Raw genomic sequence first — 27,113 nt, forward strand, 5'->3', positions numbered from 1 at the left:
CACCTGGCAGAATTATTGGCACCTGTCTTCATTAGGACATTGCCCTAGCAAGTCCTATTCAAGAAATGAAATTACATCCTCTACGTTGGTTTGCTCAACATATAAGCCAAAAAAAAAAAAAAAAAATTGTGAGCACAGGCATGTTACATACCTGGAGCAGCCCAGCTTGGTTTAGGCAATTACCTTGCCAGAACTGTCTCCCTCCTACTCTCTCAAGTTCCTAAACTGTGGGCCTCAAGGTCATTACAGGAATGCACAAACCCATTGCTACCAAGCGTTACCTGTAGCAATAAGCTCATCACTGCAATGGGTTGAAGATCTCTTCTAGCACCAGGCTGTGCGTTAAAAATTTTCTTTCTTTTTTTTTTTTTAAGATTTTTATTTATTTATTTGACAGAGAGAGACACAGCGAGAGAGGGGAACACAAGCAGGGGGAGCGGGAGAGGGAGAAGCAGGCTTCCCTCCGAGCAGGGAGCCCGATGTGGGGCTCGATCCCAGGACCCCGGGATCATGACCTGAGCCGAAGGCAGACGCTTAACGACTGAGCCACCCCGGCGCCCCTAAAAATTTTCTTAATGTGACCTTATTTAACTCTCCAACAACATTATTTACATATGAGAAAGGTCAAGTTCAACTTAGTCCCAAAGTTACCAGCTAAAATGGTTCATTTGGACCCAGATCTGCCTGGCTTCAACGTTTCTGCCTATAGACTGAATAAATTAAATAATGTGGGGGCGCTGGGGTGGCTCAGTTGGTTAAGCCACTGCCTTTGGCTCAGGTTGTGATCCCAGGGTCCTGGGATGGAGCCCTGAGTTCGGCTCCCTGCTCAGCGGGGAGTCTGCTTCTCCCTCTCCTTCTGCCCCTCCCCCTGCTCGTGCTTGCTCTCTCTCAAATAAGTAAATAAAATATATATTTTTTAATTACAGAATGTGGGGGAGGCTGGGAGGGCTTGATACCCAGGATTCAAAAGAGTTCAAGGTAAAATTTCATGCAAGGATGTGTGCTTCATACTTCAAACTACAGCCCTATCATTGAAGGGATCAGCTTCAAACTCCAGCCTCATCAGCAAGTCTTCCCCAGTCTCATTCCCACCAATCGGATTCTTCCCTGCTTTAATTGCCATCCTCCAAGGAACAGCACCCTTTCTGCCTTGTATCAGGGGGTCTATGGTCTTCCCCTGTAGATCCCTTTTAGGCGAAGAACTCAGTGAAAACAAGGTCATTCATCTTTATACCTCCTCAGCAGCCTCCAGAGCAGATTGCCATCTACTGCATGAGAGGCAGGAAAGGGTAACCAAACTGATATGTACCATTCACTGGTTACAATGTCTATGTTTGTATTTTATTTTCTATACATTTACATTTAGACTGGAGGATCCCCAGTGTAATGTGTAGAGATATCATTACCAGATCACTTGTTAATCATCTTTGGGGAATTATGAGAAGAGTCTCTTTTTTGTAACTATTATGGTTTCCAACCAAAACGCTTCCTGGCTTAATACAATCCCTTCATATAGGGACAGCATTTCATAGTTTCCAATACTGGTCCCACCTGATTACAGCCATTCCCCTAGAGGGTAGTCCATGAAGTTCACTTACCCCTCTGACCTACCATCAGCATGGAGTCATTGGAGTCCCAGCTCTGAGCATCATTCCTAATTCTGAAAGGCTTAAGCCAATGTTCTTTCTGTCTTTCTCAGCTCCAAGTGCATCCAACACCCCGGATCCAACTGTGAGGCAGCCCCAGGCCAGCTTCAGAGGTCTGGAGGAAGCCTGCTCATCTCAAATTCATCAAGGAATCTTGCCCCCAATGCTCCCTGAAGCTCCAGACTAGCCCATCCATTTCCTTGGGGAAGGGGATGTGTGGACAAGGGGAAGGAGCTGGCGGTTCAGGAGATCTGGAGAACAATAAGACAGCTTCTTCTTTCCTTCCGGGGGGAAAGGGTCTGAACAACCCCAACTTTGATGGAGCAGGTATTGTCTGGCAGATCCAAGGTCTGGACTTGTGGCTGGGCAGAAGCTGCCGTCTCGGCAGTTGGATAAAAGGAAGAACCAGTGGGCGCCTGGGTGGCTCAGATGGTTAAGTGTCTGCCTTCAGCTCAGGTCATGATCCCAGTGTCCTGGGATGGCGCCCCGCATCGGGTTCCCTGCTCAGTGGGGAGCCTGCTTCTCCCTCTCCCTCTGCCTCTCTTCCTACTCATGCTCTCTCTCTCTGTATCTCTGTGTCTCAAATGAATAAATAAAATCTTTAAAAAATAAATAAATAAATGAATAAATAAATAAATAAAGGAAGGAAGAACCAGGTGCAAGAAAGAAGCCACTGAAAAGGGGATTCTCTCCTACTTTTTTTTTTTTTTTTTTAAGATTTATTTGCCAGAAAGAAAGAGAAAGAGAACACAAGCAGGGGGAGCGGCAGGCAGAGGGAGAAGCAGGCTCCCCACTGAGCAAGCAGCACAATGTGGGGACTCGATCCCAGAACCTGAGTCAAAATCAAGAGTCGCTTAACTGGCTGAACCACCCAGGTGCCCCTCTCCTACTTTTAAATCAGTTGGAATTCCTACCCAGACACCATTTGAAGGTCTCAGGGACCAGACCAACCCCAGAGGAAAGGCTGAGAAGAGCAAGAATTTGTCAATCCAGCAAGTAGGTAGCATTAATGACAAACTCGCCCCGCTCAGAGGTTAGGTAATGCACTCAAGGTCACACAGTGGGTAGGTGGAGAAGCCAGGGCTGTAACCCAAGGCAGTCTGGCTTCAAAGTTCTTGCTCTTTCCTAACAGGCAAAACTGGGAATCTGATAAGTCATAGGCCTGGGGAGGGGGGTAGGGTTGGGCAGCAGAAAAGCAGGCTTTATGTGTGACTAGATCAGAAAAAGCAGAGAGCAGGGGGCGCCTGGGTGGCTCAGTCATTAAGCGTCTGCCTTCAGCTCAGGTCATGATCCCAGGGTCCTGGGATCGAGTCCCGCATCGGGCTCCCTGCTCTGCGGGGAGCCTGCTTCTCCCTCTCCCACTCCCCCTGCTTGTGTTCCCTCTCTCGCTGTGTCTCTCTCTGTCAAATAAACAAATAAAATCTTAAAAAAAGAAAGAAAGAAAGAAAAAGCAGAGAGCAGAAGTCCAGGAGCTTTCCTTACCATTACACTTAGAACACTGAGTAGTGATGACCTGACTTATCTTTTCCCCCACTAGGCTGCACGTCTCTGGAAGGCTGGGTTCTTTGGCTTCTATATCCATAGTACCCACCGGTGCTTGACATGACATATGTACTCAGGAATGTCTGTTGAATGCTTGAGACTCTGGAGGGTCTCTGAAGGGGAAAGAGGGAGTGAAATCAGGCCAAATCACCATAGTCAGTAGAAAAGGGTTCAAGCACATGGAAGGGATGGGAAGGAATTAGGCCAAATGTTCAGGAAACCTTCTCTCTCTGGACAAATGGATCTCCTCCTGCTGCAGAGGCAGAATTTCTCTGAGGCCTGATGCCTATACGCTGAGACTGTAGGCCTGGACCAGATAAGGCTTCTGCTGTTTATACACAAAAATGTCAAAGGTCAGGAGTTTTGCTACATGACCAGAAGTTGCTTGATTGAGCATCATGAAACATGTATGCTTTTAGGAGTAACTTTCCTTGGGGTCCTCACATTGTAAGAGGGCTCTCACTGAGGAGTCCAGAGGTGGGGCTTAGAGGCTCAGGGTAGCGATGGTGGAACCTGCCTAGGAGGCACCGTGAGAAAACCCAGCTGTCTTTTCTTTCTTTCTTTCTTTCTTTTTTAAGATTTTATTTATTTATTTGTCAGAGAGAGAGAGAGCACAAGCAGGGGGAGGGAGAAGCAGGCTCCCCGCTGAGCAGGGAGCTGGATGCCCAGATTCGACCCCAACACCCTGGGATCATGACCTGAGCCGAAGGCAGACGCTTCACCGACTGAGCCACCCGGGCGCCCCTAAACCCAGCTGTCTTCATCACAAACCCATCTACTGACCAGCCTTGGGCCACAGGGTTTTCCCAGAAAATTAGGCATAGCCATCTTAAAGCACTGCATGCTTTCTAGTTATCAGGAACCAGCAAGTTCAAAACGTGATCTTGGAGTTTTAGCCAAAAGAGGAATTTGCATCTCCCTCCAACCGCTCCCCCCCCCCATCCTATTTTTGTTAACCAAACAGTCCTCTCAGAGGAGAAGCCCCTTTGTTCTCCTCCCTTTTCCCCCCTGACTTAGTTCCTGGCCCATCTGGGGGGCAGGGCACGCTCAGTGGTGCCCAGGCCTCCCCCCCTCTGGGTGCTGAAGATAACCACCCCTGATACCATCAGCGGGAGCCCAGCTCTGCTTAAGCAACGAACACACGTTCACACAAGTGAACTACTTACTACTTACTACACTGCTAAAGATGCAGCAGTGCTCTGGGGAATGGCACCTGCCAGCCCCCATCCCACCTTTTGCACTGAGGACAGAAGAAAACAGGCCCAGCAGGTAGCAAGGTGCAAAAGCAGTGTTCGTCAGCACCTAATGAGGAGAGGGGAGACCGCTGAGCTTAGCGGACTGGCAAGACAGGCCAAAGATCCCCACGCTTACCCCTGAAGGGCGTTCCAGCTCAGAGACAGTGTGTTCTGAAGACGCAGCCTTGCCCCTGCCCCTCTTTCTCAGGCTAGACCGCCGAAGGCCCAGGCTCCTGGCCCCCGGTTTGCTCCTGCTTGGAAAGAACCAAGAGTCCTGGACCAGAACTCAGAGTCCGTGCAGGGTCACTGCCGGCCACCAGCTGCAGCCCCAGTCGGCGCGAGCCAGGCCAGCATTTCCTGCTGCCTAGGCGCTGGGTGCGGGATACCCGCTCCCCAGCACGTGCCATCCAGAGTGCGCAGCCTCGGGCCTGCCGGCCAGACTGGCATCGGCCCCCAGGGAAGCTCTGCAAGACCCCCCTCCCCCACCAAACTCCCTCCCGGGGGGGGGGGGCGGGCCGCCCCCTCCTTCCCCGGGCTCGCGTACCTGAGGGGGCGGACGCCCTGCAATCTCGCTTCCTGCCAACCCCGGGCGAGGACGGCGCGGGTCCCCAGCACCCCCGGGCCCGTGGCGCGCAGCCTCGCGAGGCGCAGCATCCCGACGCAGATGGCCATGGCTCTCTCCGCGCGTCCCGGCCCGAGGAAACTTTTAAAGTGAGCCGAGGCGGGGCGAGCGCGGAGCGGGCGGGGAGGCGGGGAGGGTCGCCTCTGCCTATGGGGTGCGGAGGACTCGCTCCGGCCGGGCGGGGCGGGGCGAGGCGAGGCGGGGAGGCAACGGCTACGCGCGGGGCCACCTTCCCCTCGGACCCGCGGGGCCCTCCCCTCCCACCTCGAAGACGTGCCACGGCTTTCCCTCCGGATCCGAAGGCCTCGGGCTGCGGCCGGCTCCCCTCCCGACCACTAGAGGCCTGAAGAGAGGTTCTTCAGGTTTGGGGGCGCGAGGGCTTGTTGATTTCGCAGAGGGGGAGCCCGCGGGCCGTGAGTGCGGGCCGGGCGGCCAGGCCCAGACGCGTCCATCCCGGGAGCCCGGTTTAGCGCGCGGGTCCTGTGCTGTCCCCCGCTCCGGGGGTTGCGAGCCGGAGGCCAAGGGAGCCGGCGCGAAGCCCACCCCCCCACCCCACCCCAGCCTCCGAGGCGTGCCAGCTGGAGCAGAGGGCCCGCGCTGGGTGGGGAGGAAGCCAGGACAAGAGTGCGGTGGGCGAGTCCCCTCTGGGGCCAGAAGTCAGCTAAAGGGACGCCAGTTGGTGCCCCGTCCGTCACGGGGCAGGCTTGACCCCCGCAGTGCACCGCGAAGGGTGGCATCAGGGACTGGAAACCGCTTCTTATCCCCCATCTGCCCCACTATTTCGGGCCTAGGGCACAATCCCGCGCCCTGCCCGAGGCGTGAATGGAAAGCCGCTGTACAGAGGCTCCGCCTGTTCCAGCTCCGGTTCTGGCTGGGAAAGGTGGCGGGGCATCCCTGTCAGGTTCACGCTGTCTTGACCCTTCCTCCAGAGGAGGAGGAGGATAGCAATGGGGGTGGGGGGAAGGGTGTGGCGGGGTGACCTCCCCTTTCCAGCCCCAGAGGCAGCGATGAAAATCGGCCAAGCAGAAAGCATGGTTAGGGGCGGGGCCTGGCTGTAAAAGACCTTTGCCCTGATCACGATCCTTTGGCTCAACTGAGGTCCCTAGAAAGGGACTGTGCTGCTTAAGGGCATCATCCTGAGAGTGACCTCGGATCCCCCTGGAACCCTGACTCCTGGGGAAGGTCTGCGCACTCCCAAGTTGTGTGGAGATGGGGGAGGAAGGAAGATGGGGTGGGTTGTAGAGAAATTAGGAGGAGCTGAGCTTGCAAGGGCACACCTTCCTAAAGAGACTAACTTGCTGACTCTGATAGCCTGCCCCAGGAAGGGAATGCCCCGGGGCACATCCCAGGTCCAGGGGGTCAGCACTGCCAGCACCTTGCTGGGTGGCGCTCGCCCTGTGAAGTGGTGGGTGGATATTGCTCTCACAGACACTTCTAGTTTCCTTGCTAGTTCAAGGGTCAGCCCTGGGGGCTGTGGGGGTAGAGGGGAGAGAAGGATGAGTTCCTCCTTGAACTTGCGCCAGACTCAGTTCTCCATACTCAGGCTTCCCTGACTTCCCAGACACCAGAGCCAGGGAATAATAGCTGCCAGTGTCAGGGTATCTTCCACAAGCCAAACTCTTCAGAGATGTTCTCTCTAGCCTTCACGATGACCCTGCAGGGAACAAGCATGCCTTGGAATGTGTTGTTGTTTTTATCGATGAGGAAACTGAGGGGCACCCGGCTGGCTCAGTCGGTGGTGGAGCCTGCGACTCTTGATCTCAGGGTTGTGAGTTCAAGCCCCACGTTGGATGTAGAGATGACTTAAAATGGAAGGGAGGGAGGGAGGGAGGGAGGGAGGGAGGAAGGAAGGAAGGAAGGAAGGAAGGAAGGAAGGAAGGAAGGAAGGAGAAACCGAGACCCAGGGAGGTTCAGCTACTTGCCCAAGGTCAAGGTGAGCACAGTGAACATAGGCCAAGGCTCAGGCCACACTTACTTGGTAGCTTTGGGGAAGTCACAGGGCCTCTCCAGCTTCAGTCATCATCTTTAAAATGGGAGCAACAGAGGCACCTGGGTGGCTCAGTCGGTTGGACATCTGCCTTCAGCTCGGGTCATGATCCTGGGGTCTTGGGATGGAGCCCTGATACAGGCTCCCTGCTCAGCGGGGAGTCTGCTTCTCCCCCTCCTTTGCCCCTGCTCCTGCGTTCATGCTCTCTCTCTCCAATAAATAAATGAGATCTTTAAAAAATAATTAAAATAAAATGGGGACAATAATACCAGCCTCATGCAATGGGGTGGGGTAAGGATTGGGGCACAGAACTAGTATTTGACCCTTTTACGTTGATTGTTAGCTTCTCCCTCCATCCTCTCCTTCCTCCTGTGTCTATGCTCTGAGACTTCCCTCTGTGTTCCGTGTTGCAAACTTTTTTAGGAGGAGGAATTATTTTTCATCTCTGCAAAGCCTTGAGAGATCTGGTAGGCGCTGGTTCCATGAAAGGAGAAAACGGCTGGGAGGAAACAAAGTGATAGTGCCTAACGTGGGGGTCCCTAAGTCTGTTGACCAGAACTCTTGGGTCACTTTGAGAGGGTGGTGAGCAGGGCACGTCACCAACCAGTCCCTGCAGCTTTCCTCCCTCTACCTTCGACCAACTATACAGCTTCCCAAGGGGCTTTCTGCCCAAGCCCAGCCCCTGACTTGGATGGTTTATGGTGCCTGTGATTCTACTCAGGCCACTGGCTAGCCTGAGAAAGCCCTTAGCCCTTCCCTTTTGCCAATATCCTTTTGCCAATATCCTTTTGTCAATATCCTTTTGTCAATATCCTTTTGTCAATATCCTTCCCTTCTGTGCTTCAAAAATGGGCTCAAAATGTAAATGCCATTTATTGATCTTTTAAAAAAAGATTTATTTATTTATTTGAGAGAGAGAGCACAAGCAGGAGGGGCAGGGAGAGAGAGAGAGAGAGAATCTCAAGCAGACTCCATGTTGAGCGCGGAGCCCAACACGGGGCTCGATCTCATGACCCTGAGATCATGACTTGAGCTGAAACCTAAGTTGGTCATTTAACCAATTATGCCACCCAGGCGCCCCGCATTTAATTGATCTTTTAAAAAAGTCTTAGTATCAACCTATGAATAAAGTTCAGAAGAGGGCGCCTGGGTGGCTCAGTCGTTAAGCGTCTGCCTGCGGCTCAGGTCATGATCCCAGGGTCCTGGGATCGAGCCCCGCATCGGGCTCCCTGCTCCGCGGAAAGCCTGCCTCTCCCTCTCCCCCACTCCCCCTGCTTGTGTTCCCTCTCGCTGTGTCTCTCTCTGTCAAATAAATAAATAAAATCTTAAAAAAAAAAGTTCAGAAGAGTTCATCACAGGGAACAGAAGGTAAACGCTACACACCTCAGAAGTCACACATGACAGAAGTAGAGAAGGAAGGGGTAGGAGATGGAGGGGCCAGGCAGATATACCTACCTTAACTTGAGTCATCAAGAGATCCTGTCTGTCGATGATGGAACATGAAATAAAGGAGTATGTTATTTAAAGTTGCACAGGTAACCAGTCTATGTACGAAAATAACAAACTGTATTAGGAGCACTTGGGGAGGAGACACAGCCATGCAAATCCTCCCCTATCAAACAAAATCAAGAAATGGCTGAATACATATAATATATAGAGGCAAATAACAGAAGATAAAGCATACACGGTTAAAATCTTTCAAAATGGTTCCCTTTGGTTTGAACAGAGGTTTCTCCAAAGAAGACATACAACGGCCAATAAGCATGTGGAAAGATGCTCAACACAAAAATACAAATGACAAGGCACTCATCATCAGTAGTCATTAGGGAAATGCAAATCAAAACCACAATGAGATACCACCTCCCACCCCTGAGGATGGCTATTAAAAAAATAATAATAAAACAAAACAGTAAGTGTTGGCAAGGAGGTGGAAAAACTGAAAGACTTGTGCGTTGTGGTGAGAATATAAAATGGAGCAGACACTGTGGAGAACAGCATGGCAGTTCCTCAAAAAGTTAAAAATAATTACTCCCATGTTCTGGCAACTCCACCTCTAGGTTTGTACTCCAAGGAATTGCAAGTAGGAACTTGAGCAGACATTTGTACACATATGTTTGTAGCAGCATTATTCACAATAGCCAAAAAGCGGAAACAACCCAAATGTCCCTTGGCAGATAATTGAGTGGATAAACAATATGTGGTATGTCCATACAATGGAGTATTATTCAGCCTTATAAAAGGAGGGAAACTCTCACACGTGCTATAAGAGAAACGAACCTTGAGGACAACATGCTAAGTAAAATGAGCCAGACACAAAAGAGCAAACACTTACACGAGGTACCTAAAGTAGTCACATTCCACTGGAAGTAGAATGGTGGTTGCCAGGGGTGGGGAGGGGGAGGGGAATTAGTGTTTAAAGGGTATAGAGTTTTTATTTGGGAAGATGAAAATGTTCTGGAGATGGGTGGTGGTGATGGTTGCACAACAGTGCGAGGGAACATAACGCCACTGAACTGGGCACTTAAAAATGGTTAAAATGGGGAGCGCCTGGGTGGTTCCATCGGTTAAGCATCTGATCTTGGCTTCGGCTCAGGTCATGACCTTGGGGTCCTGGAACGGAACCTCTCCTAGGGCTCCATGCTCAGCGCAGAGTCTGCTTGTCTCTCTCCCTCCTCTGCTCTCGCCCTCACCCTCACATGCATGCGCTCTCTCTCTCTCTCAAATAAATAAATAAAATCTTTTAAAAAGTTGTTAAAATGGTTAAAATAAAATGGTTAGTTTTATGTATGTCTATTTTGTTACAATAAAAAAGAGTTCTTTTTGGAGCATGGGACTGGGAGGAAGGGTAGAGCAGAGAACCAATGCTTTTTTTGTTAAAAAGCCTTTTTCTTGTTTTATTTTCCTAAGACAGTGTGCATGGTTTTTTTTTTTCTTTAGATTTTATTTATTTTTAAGTAATCTCTACACCCAATGTGGGGCTTGAACCTACGACCCTGAGATCAAGAGTCATATGCTCTACCAACTGAGCCAGCCAGGTGCCCCATACATGTTTTATCTCAACAAAAAAAATTTTTTGAGAGAGAGAGAGCATAAGCATGGGTGGGGAGGGGTAGAGGAAGAAGGAGAGAGCAAATCTTAAGCAGTCTCCATGCCTAGCCCCGAGCGCCATGCGGGGCTGGATCTCACAACCCTGAGATCACGACCTGAGCTGAAATCAAGGGTGGGACACTTAACCAATTGAGCTCAACCAGACGCCCCTCAATAAAACTTTTTACTCGCAGCCTTCTGGATGAGTGCCATTGATCGTGTACAGGGACTAGCATGTTTGGTGAGGTTTTTTACAGCAAAGCAGTGAGTGCAAAGGGGTTGCTCAGACCTGCAATTAGCCTCGGAGTCAGATCTGGGAAGAAATCTGGCTCTGCCACCTTTTCTCTCAATGACCCTGGGCACATTTCTTACCTCTGGTGTAATTTTTCATAGCTCTCTGTTGAAATTGACTGGATATGAAAAATGTCCCTTTTAAAGAATCTTCTTCACTGGATGTCTGAGGTGGGAGCTGTCTGGGTAGAAATGCAGAGCTCCCGAAGGACAGGAGGAAAATAGAGACTGCTAGCAGCCCCGGCAAAGGAAAAGAGAGAGGAGGATGAGGAAGGGTTCTCATTTTGTTTTTTTTTGTGTGTGTGTGTGTGTGTGTGTTTTTAAAGTAGGCTCCACGCCCAGTGTGGGACTTGAGCTCATGACTCTGAGATTAAGATTCAGATGCTCTACCGACTGAGGCAGCCAGGCACCCCTGGATTCTCATTTTGAAAGTAGAGATGACGGTGTCCAGCGACAACATAACACTCACTCTCTGCCTGTCCGATCTGGTAGCCAGTACCCAAAACAAAAAACAAACAATGAGGCTGACAAAAAATTGTTCTAAAAGCTGCTGTTTCTGATATTCAAACTGAAAGTGAAAATTGGGAACTTGTCCTGAACTGCTCTGCAGAGTAACATTACTTCAATCACAACCAGGAATTGATGGCAGACACAGGCAGATAGGATCTTAAAACAATCACAATTTGCTGGCAACTCAAAACTGAAAAACTTTATTTATTTATTTATTTATTTATTTATTTATTTATTTATTTAATTTAAGGTTTTATTTATTTATTTGAGAGAGAGAGAGAGACAGTTTGAGAGGGAACACAAGCAGGAGGAGTGGGAGAGGGAGAAGCAGTTTCTCCTTAGGGAGCCCATTGTGGGGCTCGATCATCCCAGGACCTCGGGATCACGACCTGATTGGCCCTGCAGCCCAGGGCCAGTCTATTGTTCCCAAGGAAAACCTGCCCACAGATGACAGGCTCCACTTTCTCATCAAGCTGCCTTAGGGATGTAAGACAACAACAACAGCAGCAGCAACAACCAAAAACCTTTCTCAGAGTGAACAGCTGCTGTCAATTGCTCACTCTTCCACCCCACTTCCTGGGCTGTGACTCTGCCCGTCTGCATCTGACCCATTCTTCCAAGCCCGACTTAAATGCCGCCTCCTCCATGGTGCCTTACTGCTCCCTTCCTTCCTCCAGGCTCTTTTTCTCCACCATGCTGGGTATGACCCACGTGTCGTGAAATACATTCACCTACTTACCACGACTGTCTTTAAATAGCTAAGTAGTTGACCTCTCTGAGCCTCAGTTACTTTCTTTGAAAAACCGAAATAATGTCTGCCTTATAAGGCTGTTGTGAGTTAAAAGAAATAACATATGTAAATCATAGCCCTGGGCAGAATGCTCTTAAATATGTAAGTCTGATGTTATCAGTCTCAAACACGTACCCACCCCGCAGCCCTGTACATTTACACAGGTTTTGTCTGTATGTGGTAGGGCCCTTATCCTTTCTACTTTATATAATAATTACTTGTGTTGATTGTAGGTCCCTTGGAGGCAGGGATGAGAGGGTGTAGTGAGAACAAACCGGATTTGGAATCAAAAGATTTGGGTCTGCCCCTATGGGACTGAGGACAAGTTACTTCTCCCTGAGTTTCTTCCTTAATAAAAAAGAAACAACAGGGGCGTCTGGCAGGCTCAGTCAGTTAAGGGGTTAAGCGTTGGGCTCTTGATTTTGGCTCAGGTCAGTCATGATCTCAGGGTCGTGAGATCCAGCCCCCCCTTCAGATTCTCTGCCCCCACCAACTCACATGAGTGCATGTTCTCTCTAAAAAAGGGAGAGAGAGAACAATAAAATGAGCTGTATAGTCTTTTTGTGTACTTTATCACAGTGAGATAATGGATGCTCAAGGGCTTTAGAGATTGCCAAGTGCTAATGTGTAATTATACAATTGCCTTGTCTGGTTCCCAGAAGCCTGGCACAGTGCCTTGTTGGGGGTGGGAGGGGTGTGCACAAGGATTTGTGAAATGAATATGTCATGGCACTGACTTCATTTGGTCTTCACAGTTGCTCTCTGAGATAAGCTTTGATGTGCCCATTTTAAAGATGAGCAAACTGAGGTGTGAAGTGTGTAAAGTGCTTCACTTGTTCGTTCATTCATTCATTCAGCAGACTTTTGAATGAGAACCACCATGCTTCAGACACTCAGACCCTGGGGATACAAAGACAAAACCTCTCCCTCACAGTCCGAGGACAGACACATAAAGATAAGTATAACACAAGGCAAGTTGTGAATTATGGCTAATATTTATCAGGTACTTACTAAATGCCAGTCACTACAGTAAGCTCGGTAAGCTCATTCAGTCCTCCCCAGACTCTCCCAGCTAGGTACCATTACTATGCACATTTCTCATCTATCCATACCTAAATACGGCATGGTGATTGCTTAAGCTTTCGTAAACAGCAACTGGCAGAGCCAGAGGCCCCACCTTAGCCACCTAGCTCTAGCACCTCTGAGAGTAAGGTAGCGTGTGGGACATTATCAGAGTCCCAAGGAGGGAGCCCTAACTAGCTCTGGGTTTTCTGCTGGGGAGGTTTCCTGAAGGACTAGAAATGAGCTAAACAGAGGTGCATTGGGAAGCAAGGCCATCCCAGAAGAGAGAAAGGTGTGGAGGCTGATGTAGGAAAGACCTTCGGTTCAAAGCCAGCGGCCAAGAAAGAATCCTTGAGACATCTCTGGCACAAAAAGGTGGTTTTATTAAAGCACAGGGGCAAGACCCGTGGGCAGGAAGAGCTGCCCCGGGGTCACGAGGACTGGCCCATTATATACTTTCAAGTTGGGAGGGGGGTTAAGGATAGCCTAAGTCTCTAAGGAATTTTGGAAGCAAGGTTTCCAGGACCTTGAGGGGGCTAGCTATTGTTGGGAAAAGGTCATTTATTACTGTCTAATAAAACCTTAGTCATGAGACCCTTCAGATGTATATCAGTGAGTCATATGCTTGGGGGATGATTGCCAACATGTATCTTATAGGGGTAGAGATAAAGTTTCCAAAAGGAATTTTTATATGTCGAAGTAGACTTACAGGATCCTGGGGCGGCGGCGGGATCAGGCTTGCTTTGCCCTTAGCAAGGTATTAACATGGAGGCAGCTGAGTTCCAAGAGCAATGTCACTCTGCCTGTTTTAAGGACTTATCAGTGGGTTGTAGGTAGTAAGGAAATTTAATAATTTTTCTTCTGCCTTTGTTTCCTACATCAGAGGCCACCTAATGGAAGTCTACGCAGCATCCCAGGCTGGGAGGGACTGGGGTTTGTGAGGAGACTGCAGAAGCAGGCATGGACCAGTCTAGAAAGGAGAGTGGTCCATATTCTAGAGGTAGCCAGAAGTTGAAGGGTTTGAAGCAGAGGAAAGACTTGGTTAGATTTTTAGAACGGTCATCTGGGCAGCTGGGTAGAGATGGATGGCAGGGAGAGAGACTCAGAGTAATCCAGGCGCGAGGTGATGGCCACCTGGACAAGGGCTGGAGCAGGGAAGAGGAGATAAGATTCAGAGGCTGAATTTTCGGGTGATGATCATTTGGGGATTAAGTAAAGAGGACCGGAGCAATTTTGAAAGACGTGCAGTTTTGGCTCCTAATCAACGAGAATGGGGGTGATCTGATGAAGTCAGTTTGGGATGCAATCCAGGACTCCTGGCGCCCAGTCCCGTGCCCTTTCCCCTCCTGGCGCTGCCAGCGACGGTGACGCACCCCGGCGCCACTGGGGAAAAACGGCCGCTCAGCCGGGTGACCGAACTCGCAACTTTGAACCCCACCCTTCCGGAGGTGGCGGCCACTGCAGTGTGCCCTCCTCGGCGCCAGATGGCGCTCCCGCACACGCCCTGGACGCTCTGGCCCCGCCCTTCTCAGTGGCCGCGGAAGGTGACGTGGACACGGAAGTGGTCGTCGTCGCGGCGGCACCAGTGGGAGCTGGGCGCGGGGCTCAGAGTGCAGCGGGCGGTCGGGCAGACGGCGGCGTCTTGCACCTGCGGCGGCGGCGGACGCGGGCGTTGTCGGTTGGGTGCGAGTCCACTGAGCCGACGAGCGGCTTCTCCGCCCCTCTCCTGCCCGTCGGAGGCCCCGGAGCCGGGACCGCTCGGCCGGCGTCACCATGACCAAGGCCGGTAGCAAGGGCGGGAACCTCCGCGACAAGCTGGACGGCAACGAGCTGGACCTGAGCCTCAGCGACCTGAACGAGGTCCCGGTCAAGGAGCTGGTCAGTAGAGCCCCACGAGGCCCAGGTCCTCGCCCCAGACTGGCGCAGGCCCTTGTGCGGGCCGCCTCCTTTCGCACGCCTCAGTTTCCAGAGCTTAAAACTGGGTGGGAGGAGTGGGACTAAGTTCGCGGGAAGCCCACCTCTGCCCCCAGTTTTCTTCCGGGGATGTACACGTGTCACTTTGGCGCAGTTCCAGCAGATGAGAAGGTGCTGCTTGTTCGACCCTGAGCTTTTTACGAGTCAGGAGTGAATCTCCCCTCCTATCTGGGGGGGGCTTTCACAGCGCTCACCTCCGTGTTTGACTCAAAGTAGGCGCCCGCGGAGTGGTTGCTGGCTGTTTGGAGAATGAATGAGTAAATGAATGAATGACTCCCCTGAGAAGTAGGCCTCTGGGCAGACCTGGGTGTGGCCCGGAACCTTGCATTTCTTGGAAGCTGGCAGTCCCAGCCAGCTGTCCTGGCCCCTGGGGCGTCCTTCCGTGAAGACTGTGCAGTGTCACTGCTTGGTTGGCAAGGGCTCTTCCCAACTCAGCTTAAACTGGCTGGAATCCAGTTGCTGCTGCCCACCGCCCCCTCGCCCCAACCATTCCCAAACTCCCAGCCAGGAAACAGGCCTGAGGTCCCAGGAAGATTACACAACTAGTTTGTTGCCAAAGTGGAGTTAGATCATAGCCCCTGCTTTTCCCACCAGGTTTCCTACCGGCACACTAGGGTCACTTTGGGTGCCCTACCTTTTCCTGCCTTTAATGGATTACATTTGCCTTTGGCACTTGGCTCTGTAGTGCGGAGGTTAGAACAGACTTCCAGTTCATATTCCAGTTCCATTGCTGAAGAGCTGTGTCCCTGCCCTTGGCAAGCCAGTTAACCTTTATACCCATAGATTTCCTCATTTATAAAATGGTGATAATAGTTCCCATTTTACAGGGCTGTGAGGATTAAGATTGTAATGTAATATACTTGGTAGGTAGTAAATGTTGGTGCATGCAGCTGTTATATTATTATTACTACTATTATATTCCAGTGCTAATTTTTAAAGGCCTTCCTAATTGTGGGAATTTTCTCTGGAAAATGCTTCATGTCACTGAATCATTCCATGTGTTGATTTGACATTTTGTTCTCATTCCTTTTCCTAGGCTGCCCTCCCGAAGGCCACCATACTGGATCTGTCCTGCAATAAACTGACTAGTCTACCGGTAAGATTGGCAGGCGAGCACACTTCCTTCTAGAGCCCTGATCCTTCTTGTTTAAGGGAGTTATGTCTTAAGAGCCGTGATTTCAGGACAGGCCGCAGACAAGCTATAACTGAATGGGAGTATGCTGGGGGAGGGGTGGGGTGGTTTATCTCAGCAAGAAGGGAAGCACAGTAGAGGCTTCATTCTTTAGAACAGTGGGAAAGTCAGGCCATGAAAAACTAAAGTCGGGGCACCTGGGTGGCTCAGTCGTTAAGCGTCTGCCTTCAGCTCAGGTCATGATCCCAGGGTCTTGGGATTGAGCCCAGCATCAGGCTCCCTGCTCAGCAGGGATCCTGCTTCTCTGTCTCGCTCTGCCTCTCCCATACGCTGTTCTTTCTCTCAATAAAATGTTTAAAAAAAAAAAAAAGTCAACAGAATGCTGGCTGAATCACTTATTGGGGTCATCTTTTTTTCTGCCTTATTTCATTCCTTTGGAAAAATAGTTTACCTCCTTATCGTGTAGAGGAGAGTAGAGGCCATTCTGTACGTTCCTCTGCATTCCAGGGAGAAAGCTGTTTATGAACAGCTTCCTTGTGTATCTTTTGATGAGGAACAGGAAAAAAAATGTGGCTTTTGGGGACTACTGTATCATTGTTCTCCCAACCCTTGAATTACTTTGCGACACTTTTTTGTTCACATCCAGCCTGTGGTCAGATCCTTTTGATTTTTCTTCCATAACTTCTCCCAGTTCTCCTTCTCCATTATATGCTTTGCTATGTCTTCAGTCTGCAGTCCTTTACCTTCGTAGGCCCCGGAGTGGTTCAGCCCTTCAGCCCCTTCTGGGTGATGGCAGGTCTGGGCTCCAGAGCAGCGCGCCTTCACTGTCAGGCCTGAGTCTGTTGCTGCCGTTGTTGTGTTTACCAGCAATCACTCTGGCCGTGTCACTCCCTGCCCGGCTCCCCTGGGCTCTGCTCGGGGATCGGGTCTCAGAAGTTGGCAGTTTCTTCATTGGGTCATTAGTCTGTTCCCCTGTCAGTATTCCCCTGGGCCTCATTCTCTCTAGCATCTTCTCGAAGCTCAGCAAGAACCGTTTCTCATTATGAAAAAGCATCCGAGATCCCACTGCTTCTAGGAGGCATTTCATGTCTAGTGAAAGTGTGGTGGCAGGTGCTTGCCGCCCGCCGTGCGTGCTGTCGGTAGTCACGCAGCGGCCCTCAGTGCACTTTTCAGTCTGAATGCGTTCAGTTGTTCGTGCCTTCCTCGGCAGTGCCGGTCCGCTGGCGGTTACAGGTCCCCTGAGAGCGTGAGCAGGGCCTCTGCGCCGAGGTGGGAGCAACACTATAGACGGGTGCTGTGCTAGGTGCTGCAAAGAACAGAGAAGAAGACTGAGTACTTGAGGGGCGTTCGATCTTTTTAGGGAAGCAGATGGTCATGCTGCGCTTTGAGCGCTCCTGAGAAGGGAGAGTCTGGGGTGCCGTGGGGGGGCCGGACGGGCCCCTAGTCCCTGCAGGAGCAATGTGGAGGTCGGGTTGGAGGGCGCACAGAGCATGAGGGAACACACACTTACTTTGTGCCTCCTTTGCGCCACTCCGGATGCATCTCACTACGTAGAGCGGAAGTGCTGGGTGTTGGTTGCATCTCCTTCCAGGTGGAAGAGCAGGTGGCGGGTAGGGTCAGGGTTAACCTGCATCATCACTCCGAGCTGTGAGCCCGGGGTTTAGGTGTTCCCTGTCTTGGTCCCAGGCGGATTTCTGTGGCCTCACACACCTCGTGAAGCTGGACCTGAGTAAGAATAAACTGCAGCAACTGCCGGCCGACTTTGGCCGTCTGGTCAACCTCCAGCACCTGGATCTCCTCAACAACAGGCTGGTGACCCTGCCCGTCAGCTTTGCTCAGCTCAAGGTAACGGTTCAGGAACTAGTGTTTCGTGTCAGGGGAGGCTGAGGGCCCAGGGACGGGTGGAGCACGGCCGTGAGTGGCTGGCACGAACACCACCTTGGGGGTGCTGCCTCGGAAGGCTGGGGCTTTCTTCCCGCTCATTTGGTTCACCTTGAGGGCCTCTGTGTGAACCTGGGCTTGACCAGCCTCTCTGTCCTCTCTCTTCAGAGCCTGAAGTGGCTGGACCTAAAGGATAACCCGCTGGATCCTGCCCTGGCCAAAGTGGCAGGGGATTGCCTGGACGAGAAGCAGTGTAAGCAGTGTGCCAACAAGGTAAGCACGAAGTTCCCCGGGGTCTCCTCCACACGGTCACACGGTCCTCTGGGACTCGCCTCTGCGTCCTCTTGTTTTTCCCTCCCAGGGCACACACCTCACCTGTTTGAGGTTTCCAGCACTAGGGTCTCAGTGGAATATGGCTGCTATTAGCCTGTCAGGCAGAGGGACCTTTGTTTCTGTGCTGACTTTACAAGTAGGAGAACGGTACTAGCTTCTCTACTGCGGAACTTCCGTTCTTAAGAAACCAGGATCTTGGGGTGCCTGCGCGGCTCAGTCGGTTAAGCGGCAGCCTTCGGCTCAGGTCATGATCCCAGGGTCCTGGGATCGAGTCCCGCATCGGGCTCCCTGCTCCTTGGGGAGCTTCTCCCCTGCTTGTTAGCTCTTTCTCACTCTGACGAATAAATAAATAAATAAAATCTTAAAGAAAGAAAGAAACCGGGACCTTGCCTAATCCAGCATTACACCATTGACAGTTCTTTAAATGGGACAAGATTATCTGAGTCACAGTTATTGTAGGAATTTTGATAATAAGTGTCGTTAATATTCGTAAGCTTATATACCTATAAGCAGACACATCCTGGGCAGATCTGACATTTGATTTCAGTCAAGTCATCTGATGTAGGAGCGAGGAACTAAAGGCAGAATGGAAGGCAGGCGTTGCCAACAGCCCTGAAGATGCCTCGCACTGCTTTATTTTTTTTTTTCTTAAGGATTTCTATTTTATTTTTAGAGAATGTGTGCGAGAGGGGAGGGGCAGAGGCAGAGAGAGAGAATCCCAAGCAGGCTCCACAATGAGTGCAGAGTCCAATGTAAGGCTCAGCCTCACGACCCTGAGCTCACGACCTGAGCCAAAATCAAGAGGTGGACGCTTAACCAGTTGAGCCCCCTCAGGCGCCCCATGCCTCGCACTGCATCTCTCCAACGCCAGCCATGGTCACTTTTTCCCTCCAGCTTTAGAACAGCTGAGCGCCAGATGGCTTACTTGGCCATGTTTAGGAGGCATGATGAACAGAAAGGACTCGAAATGCTTTAACTTCAAATGCTAGAATTACTGGAAGTGAAATGTGGGCATGGTGGGTCTCTACGTGAATCTCGGGGATAATGGCTTTTCTTATCATTAGTTCCGAGCTTCTTAGAAAGTCTCATCATGTGTCTCACCTGTTGTCACAGGAGACCAGGGACAGGGTCACTGCAGCCCGGTAGCCACGGCAACAGCTTACCCTTAGCTGCGAACAGTACAAATGATGAGTGAAGGCCCCGTGCTCTAGGTGTGCTGTCTGTTCTGAAGAATGGCAGGAGCTCTGACCAACCACCCTTCCTTTGTCCTGCGTGCTTTATGCCTCACCTCATGATCCTCATAACCCTGGGAAGTAGAGCTCCCTTCTATGTCTCTGACACAAGAAACGCTCACCATGCACACACTTTTCATTTATCCATGTATTCATTCAACTAATAATATGTTAAACCATGTGAAATTGCTGATATCCCACAAAGATCATTTTTAATTGAGCACCAAGATCTTTAGTATTAGCATATAGCTTCCAGACAGAGCTCCAGGTAGCCCACAGCATTGTGGGTGTGGTCACTGAAGCCATGCTCCCTGACTCTGTGGCCCAACGTGGTCTCCTGAGTGCAGCGTGCAGCACACCGTTAGGCGTCGTAGTGGAGTGGCTTGGGCCAGCCAGGATGAGGTCACTTGTCTCCAGGAGTTAGCTTAGACCTCACCAGCTCTGACCTTGTGTGGGTGCATAGGTCAGTTGCAGTAACTGATAAGCTTGGTACAGAGTACAGCCCCTTTTAAAAATAATTTGTTAGCTGGACAGTATTAAGTGCTTACTGTAGGCTGTGGCCTGGCACAGGTGGACAAAATCTGCCCTCCGGGGCTCCCAGTCCAGATTAGACGAGTCACTCCCATTTCTGAGCTTGCTGTGTTATCACGTAACTCCTGATGTATTGGAGCCCAGGTGAAAAGGGATGTCTCTTAAACCTCTCGGCTCTTTATTTAGCCACCTGTACACCCCTTAAAATCACCGGAATGGTTGGTGTTTATTTAGTATTTGGAGTTCAGAGTGAGATGGGGACTTCGAACTTGGACTGCCTCCCAACATCAGGCTTGACCTTCCAACAGATCCTGCACTCCTTGTTGAGTGGCCGTTGTTTAGTGAGCTTGACTCCCTTCCAAGAGGTTGCAGCAGGTTCAAGGCCCAGGACAGGGTTCCTCGTGCCTTCAAAGCAGGCTCTTGCAGGGAGCCCGAGAGGTTAAGTCACTTGCTAAGGTCACACACTTAGGAAGTGGTAGAGTCAGGATTGTGCTGGGCTCTAAGCTCTCACTCTGTCCTCTACATCCAAGGGATACCAGCTTCTAAAGGTACAAACAAACCTAAAAAATAAAAGTCTTTTACCTTCTCCCCTCACTGTGCCCATAGTGAGAATCTCTGGGGCTCTCGGAGTCAGAGGCCATCCGTGACTGAGTGGATGAGGATTGAGGGGCTCTGGGCGCCAGGCTTTGTCTGCTGGGTGGGCCGAAGGCTGCTTCCCTTCCTCCTAGAGGCTACCTTGCTCTGTGTGCTGATGTGAGTGGGACAGGCTCTGGCCCCGGAGCTCAGAAGACCGTAGCTCTGAGCTGTGCTACTTTGGAGCCATGTGATGGGGACAAATCAACCCCCCCCGCCCCCAGCCTTGGCTTTTTGCCTCTTGAGATGGGGAGCCAGGCAGTCGTTCATCAAAAATGTATTGAGTGTCTAGCCGGCAGATGGGATAGCCGTCTCCCCCCTGAGGGAACCTAGTGTTGTGACCGAGAGAGTAAGCCGCCTCCTGAGGACAGAGAGGGGCGGCACTTGCATAAGGTAGCCAAGGGAGCGAGGGCGGGGAGCCTTGGGGGACAATGCTGTCCCTGCTTGTCATCAGAGCTGCTGGGGATGGCGCGTGTGATGGTAACTTACACACTCCAGTTGGCAGCACGTTTCACAGATGTGTCTGCTCACAGCTTTACTGACCTGGGCTCGAATGACCCATCTCCCACTAAGGCCGGCGTCGTGAGTTAAGAGACAGGGACGGGATTGCCTCCCTTAACTGTGCGTTGCGTGGGGCTGCACCAGCCTGAAAAGAGCAGGGGGAGCCTTGGAGCCTCCCTAGTGGACGTGCGCCCCGTGGCGCCCCCTGCTCCGGGCACTTCAGCACCCCTCTCCCTCCGCAGGTGTTACAGCACATGAAAGCCATGCAGGCCGATCAGGAGCGAGAGAGGCAGCGGCGGCTGGAAGTAGAACGAGGTACGTGCCATCCCTCCTCCCGCCGTCTTCCCATCCTTCCCAGGCCGCTGACTCCCATGTGGCAGGAGCTGGGGTCCGTGGAAGCAGCGGGGAGCCGTGGGGCGGTGTATGGCCTCATCTCTGTCCGACGGGTTTGTCTCTGATCCCCAGCTCCAGAGGCCTACAGCCTGCTGGGAGGGTTAAGAGGCATCGGAATTTAAGCATGGCCAAGACAGTCCCCTTCAAGCCCTCCCAGGGGCCCCCAGTAATAGGCAGTCCCCATTCCTGCACTTACTCAAGCCTGAAATTGGAAAGATGGCCAGCAAGTCCTGTGTGTGATGCTCCCTCCCCTCCGGGCCGCCCCGTGACTCAGCCTCCATGCTGTAGCCGGCCCTGGCGCCTCCCCGCTCCGTGGCCTGTCTCCACACTCATGCCCCCTCCACGGCAGCCATGGACATGTTCTTAAAACAGAAGTCAGTTATGCTGCTATTTACTTAAAACACTCTAATGGCTTCTGATGGAACTTAGGATGAAATTCAGACTTCATTCGGTCGCCGACAAGGCCCGCCGTGGCCCCAGCCTGCTTGCTTCCTCCGCTCTGTCCCGCACGCCGGGGAGAGAATGCTGGTAACTCCAGCCGCACGAGCCTCTGCTGTTGCTCGAGCACACCAAGGCCGCTCTCGCTTCAGGGGCTGTGCCTGGTTGCTTTTCCCTCAGGTCCTTACACGGCTGGGTTCGTGTGCTTCCTCATGTCTGCTCACATGTTGCCTTAGCGTTACCATAACCCCTTCAGAACCACCCTGACTTGGGTTGCCGTCTCGCCTGTCACTCCATCACAACCTCTCTTACTCTCTCCATGGCACACATCATTGTCTTCTTTACTCTTTGTTCATTTGTCTCTAGAAAGCTTTAGGCGCTGGAACCTGACTTGTCTTCACCGCTGGATCCCAAGCACTTAGAACAAGGCTTGGTGCACAGCAGGCGCTTGTTGGGGGCTGACTTCTGAGCCCCCAATGCTGGAGGACTCCCGGGGTTGGGGAGGGATGGGCATAGTCCTGGTCCTGGGCGAACCCTGAGATGGAGCCTAGTGACACCAGGCCCTTATACATGTGTGTCCCCTGTGATGCCGTGTTTCCTTGGACCACGGCTGCTTGACTTCCTGCTGCCACGGGCTCTCTCCAGGCTGGGTGTAATGCGCCCTTGGCGTTCTCAGTGCCCAGCTGGAACTTGGAGCTTGTTTGTGCATAGAAAAACAGTGGAAAGCTCCAGTACTTAGCGTACTGCTCTTCAGCTACATTATGGGTCAGATAGGGTTTTAAGCCCTAAAAGGACGTTTAACTCCCTAATTTGTGGCATTCTGGCTTTGGAAAAATATACTTCATGCTTCCAAATATCTCATTTGGAAGTGCATTTTTGGAAGCCAGTGATTTGTAAGTTGGGTACTGGATGTGAATGCACTTGAACTGTGACTCCTCGCAGATTCCTGAGGTGAAGTGTAGAGATTACCCTCTGACAAATTATTAGTCTTGCTTTCTCAGGAAAACATTTCCATCTTCTCTCACTGTGAACTTGAGCACTCACTTCCTCTTCTTCCTTGCCCTTCCCATGCCACGTTCCTTTCTGAGTCTTGGGAAGGTAGGAATCCCATAGAATCCACACCCCCGCTGTCTCTTCTCTCGACAGCCTAGTTGTAGAAGGTGGTCACTCGCTGTGCTTTCTGAATCCTGCGGCTCATCACCTGTGCCCCTTATTACATCACCCTAATCTCTGCTGCCCGGGGCTCGGGACCCTTTAATCCATTCAGCACACCCTGAGAGCAGCTTATTGTGTCTGAGGGAGGGCTTACCTCTCCGAGAGCAGAGAGACCGCCGTTTCCTCTTAATACAGCTTACATGACCTGTGGCATAAGGGAAGGGAGGCCAAACCCAAGCTTTTAGTTCCTTGGGGAAGCCCTCCTGCAGGTTGGCGGGGGGGGTGGTGTGCGGTGAGAAGTCATTTTGGGGTGCATTTTCCTGCAGAGGCCGAGAAGAAGCGGGAGGCCAAGCAGCGAGCTAAGGAGGCTCAGGAGCGGGAGCTGCGGAAGCGGGAGAAGGCGGAAGAGAAGGAGCGCCGGAGGAAGGAGTACGACGCCCTCAAATCAGCCAGGCGGGAGCAGGAGAAGAAGCCCAGGAAGGAGACGAATCAGGCCCCGAGTACGTGTTGGCAGCCGCAGGGTTCCAGCTGGGGTGCAGCGGGGGCCGCTGTGGTCACAGACAGCACCCTAGGGCCCGGGAGGAGCTTGGAGGGTGTGCAGGGACTGGGGGGCCGTCCTGGGGAGCGGGCGCGGGGCTGCTCTGTCGCTCCAGAGCCGCGAAGGGGCGTGCCGCTGTTCAGGCAGATGCAGCTGGGAGCGCTCCTGCAGGAGGGAGCTGCCCTTCTTGTCAGGGTCAGATGCTAAAATCGCGACAAGGCGGAGACATTGCCCTTAAAAGTCCCTCAGTCGCCTGTGCCGCGCACGTGGGCTTTCTGAGCGCCCGGCACCGTCCCAGGGACGCTGGCACTGCCTCTCCTGCTCTTTCTAGGTCGGAACAGAGCGCGCGCCCCTTGCTTGAATGCCAGAGGAATCCTCTGGCCGCAGGCTGTATAAAAGCCACACCAGTGTCCAGCTGTTTGTGTGGTGAGGCGGCTCCGTGTGCAGGGGCGGGTCGCCTGGCCTCTGGGTCAGCAGGGGCCCCCGGGGGAGAGGCAGCTGGGAGGCCAAGGAGCTCCGTTGGGTGGGCGGACGCCTGGGGCCCTGCTGCTCGCGCTTGCTGGCCTTGAGCCAGCCGCCTACCACCTTTTTGTTTCCTTGTGTAAAACGAGGATCGGACCTCCTTATGGGGTAGCATTAAGCGAGAAAATCTACGTGACGGGATCGTGCAGTTCTTGGCGTGTGGGCACTCCGTCAAGTTTTTTTTAAAGTTTTGTCTAAAAAGATCCCAGAAACAATTTTTAAAAAAAATTAGGAACGTAACATATATATTCATTCCCGAGAACAAGCAGAGTTCCGTATATGTATCAGAAAATGGTGGTCACCTGTGAACCCCCCCGCCCCCGCCCCCCAGCGGCAGTCACTGTTGACAGGATGCTAGCTTACCTTCCCGGGTTGTCTTTAAGATTGATTTACCTGAGAGAGTGGGTGAGTGAGCGCACGCACAAGCAGGAGGGGCAGAGGGGGAGAGAGAAACTCAAGCAGCCTCCGCACTGAGGGTGGACCCGATGCGAGGCTCGATCCCATGACCCCGAGATCATGACCTGAGCAGAAACCAAGAGCCGGACGCTAAACTGACTGCGCCGCCCGGGTGGCCCTGGGGTTTCTGTTACGTGCATCTTCTATGATAATAAGAACACAAACAATAGTAGCAGAGCTCCGGCCTGTTTTGCCAAATGGGCAGCACGCTCCCTGTGCTCAGTGCCCCCTGAACAGCCTGTCCCCTGCCCCCGAGGGGCCCTGGGGCCCGCGAGCTGCGTGAGGCACCTGAGTGAGTCCCCGTTCCGAGCGCGCTCCCTGGAGACCCACTGGGGAGGCTTTCGGCTTTGGTCTGTGCATCATCGGGGCGTATGAGCGCCCGGGTATTCTTAAAACGTTCTGGGGCCTGGGGGTCTTCGTTCGAGAAGGGGGCGTGAGCAGGTGTGCACAGGGAGGCGAGCACCCGCCGGGTAGAGCGTGCGCCACCTCAGACCGAGCGAACCTCTCTGTGCGTCGTGCCCTGTCCCCGCAGAACCGAAGGCCGGGCCGCGGCCCCGCAAGCCGCCCCCGCGGAGGCCCAGCAGGACGTGGGCCGTGCTGAAGCTGCTGCTGCTGTTGCTGCTGTGCGCGGCGGGCGGGCTGCTGGCCTGTCGGGTGCCCGAGCTGCGGCGGCAGCCCCTCTGCGCCGGCGTCAACGCCGTCTACGACAGCGCGCTCCGCGGCCTGCGCGGCCACCACATCCTGCAGTGGGTGCTGCGGGCCGACTCGCAGCAGTGAGCTTGTCCTCGACGCCCGCCGCCTCCCGGCCCTGGAGCCTGGATTCCTATGGAATTGGGTTCTGCGGGACACAGCCTGTTTGCGGCGCCAGACCTGCCTGCCATCCTCAAGCGGTTGCCGACCGGTACTTGAGATCCCCTCTTCTGGGACTGCTTTGTTCCTTAGCCAGGGCTCCCGGGCGGGGGAAGGCGAAGCGGGAGGTGGGCCGGTTACCTGCATGCCTAAAGGAACAGGCTTGGGGTGGGCAGAGGGAAAAACAGCCTTTTCCAGTCGTTACACAAAGCTGTGTAAAGGCAAGGCTCGTTCCTACTAAACGGTCAGGTCAGCTGTCACTACATTTATACTTTTGTATGTCACAAACCCTTTCTTTCATTCCTCCCTGCGTAGCCAGGGCAGATCAGGAGGCGGTGTGGTATTGGGGACTAAGGGAACACCATACTCAGCAAATCTAGCCTAAATTGGGGGGTGGGGGGGTATACCTATTTTCTTAAGGACCTCAGACATTTTAATGACCATATAAAATCTTAGGCTGTGAAAGGGACTTCAGGACCATACAGTCCAATATAATACGTGCAGACAGGGAAACTGAGGCCTTCCATGACTTGCCTACGGTCTCCCAGCTAGTTTGAGGCACAACTAGACTCTCACTCCAGTGTCCTCTTTCCATCATTTTTGCTTCTTTAACAACGTCTGGAGAGACCAGAACTCACAGCGGAACTGAGCGTCTCTCAGCTGGGGTGCAGACTCTTGGACGGTAGGCAGCTTCGTGTCCCACAGATAGAATTCCCCCAGCCATGAGGGTCCGGGGCAACTCCTGCAGAGTCCTGCCCCTGCTCATGTGGCTGTCACCAAACGGGCCGGGCTCCTCGGCTGTGTTAGAGCATTCACTCCCTGATTGCCAGTAAACGAGGTGGACCGTTGCGAAGCTGTTCTGTCTGTGACAGCTGTCAGTCGGTGTGACAAACTCAGAGGCAGCCTGCAAACTCAGGTTTCGTAGAACCGGTGGTTTGGCATTGTTTGGGTCTAGACCCAGAACCACCCCCGCAATGAAGGGAAACAAGTAGCACCATGGAGTTTAAGCATTGCGTTTATGAACGGCTAGCACGGACGGGGGCAGGACTGTCTGTTCTGTCTGCCAGATGAAGCCACTTCTTGCTCTGTGGCCTCCCGTGGCCTCCTGCTTTCACAGAAGCCAGAGGAAGGGATAAGACATGGTCGTCATGGTGCTCCTTCACTGAAAACTCCCCATTGCAAGCTTCTTGTCTCTCCCTTAGGAGAGCAAGAACCTGTCACGATTCAGAGACAGAGTGGGGTCCAGCTTTCAGCCTTAGTGGCTCATTTGGATAGGACAGCCACTCGTGACTGTCCTCATACTAGAAGAGCGACTTGTTCCTTTCTCCCCCACAGACAGCTCTGCTGCTAAGGCCCACACCTTACTCAGAATCACTACATGTTCCTTCGTCTTCCTCCAAGTTCCAGAGCCATTGGTACAAATGCTTTATTGAAACTAAATACATAGTATGTGAGATGAGATTAAGAGGATAGGGAAGTCAGCACAGGGATCAGACCCACATGCAGGGGGCTGGCTGAGGCGGCCTCCGTGGGTGAGAGGGAGGCAGGGCACGGCCAGCCCCATCTGGCCAGCCCGCTGAGGGAAGTTCACTCCTGATCTTGAGATCTGAAGCTGAGGTTCTTCTGGATTTCTACAATTATTAAATATGTGTCTGAGTGGTCTGTCTGTGTTGCTTCGTGTTTTGAGGGCTGCTGGGGTAGGGCGATTTGTGCACGGCAGCGGAGTTTCGCTGGGAGAGGGACACTGAATGCTTGTGCAGGTGAACGCAGGTA

At 52.4% G+C, this 27,113-nt stretch overlaps 2 protein-coding genes across 18 annotated transcripts in view; one reads left to right on the forward strand and one right to left on the reverse strand.

The window, feature by feature from the left end:
* The window catches only part of ACSF2 (acyl-CoA synthetase family member 2), a 34,021-nt gene extending 28,518 nt beyond the window's left edge, over positions 1 to 5,503 (reverse strand). For 2 of the 17 annotated variants that reach the window (XM_045889123.3, XM_064582190.1), the window contains exons 1-2: positions 4,968 to 5,234; positions 4,560 to 4,677 (exon numbers count right to left, since the gene is read on the reverse strand). In XM_045889123.3, coding sequence (XP_045745079.1) covers positions 4,560 to 4,677; positions 4,968 to 5,095 — 246 coding nt within the window. In that variant the 5' untranslated portion in view covers positions 5,096 to 5,234. Of the gene's footprint in view, positions 1 to 3,128; positions 3,302 to 4,354; positions 4,373 to 4,559; positions 4,678 to 4,967 lie in introns of those variants that run through there. The other 15 variants (XM_064582192.1, XM_064582198.1, XM_064582191.1 and 12 more) reach the window with 14 other exon arrangements.
* Positions 5,504 to 14,300: 8,797 nt separating this feature from the next.
* On the forward strand, positions 14,301 to 27,002 carry LRRC59 (leucine rich repeat containing 59). Its single transcript, XM_045889117.3, has 7 exons — positions 14,301 to 14,650; positions 15,783 to 15,842; positions 17,565 to 17,723; positions 17,928 to 18,032; positions 21,232 to 21,304; positions 23,302 to 23,475; positions 25,024 to 27,002. Exons 1-7 carry the CDS (start codon positions 14,546 to 14,548, stop codon positions 25,266 to 25,268), a joined length of 921 nt encoding a protein of 306 aa, XP_045745073.1. The 5' UTR covers positions 14,301 to 14,545; the 3' UTR covers positions 25,269 to 27,002.
* Positions 27,003 to 27,113: the final 111 nt, after the last annotated feature.

Source organism: Mirounga angustirostris, unplaced genomic scaffold (genome assembly GCF_029215605.1).
Source record: "Mirounga angustirostris isolate CCGP_5_RB_7025 unplaced genomic scaffold, mMirAng1.0.hap1 SCAF_17, whole genome shotgun sequence".
NCBI classification, from domain to species: Eukaryota; Metazoa; Chordata; class Mammalia; order Carnivora; family Phocidae; genus Mirounga; species Mirounga angustirostris.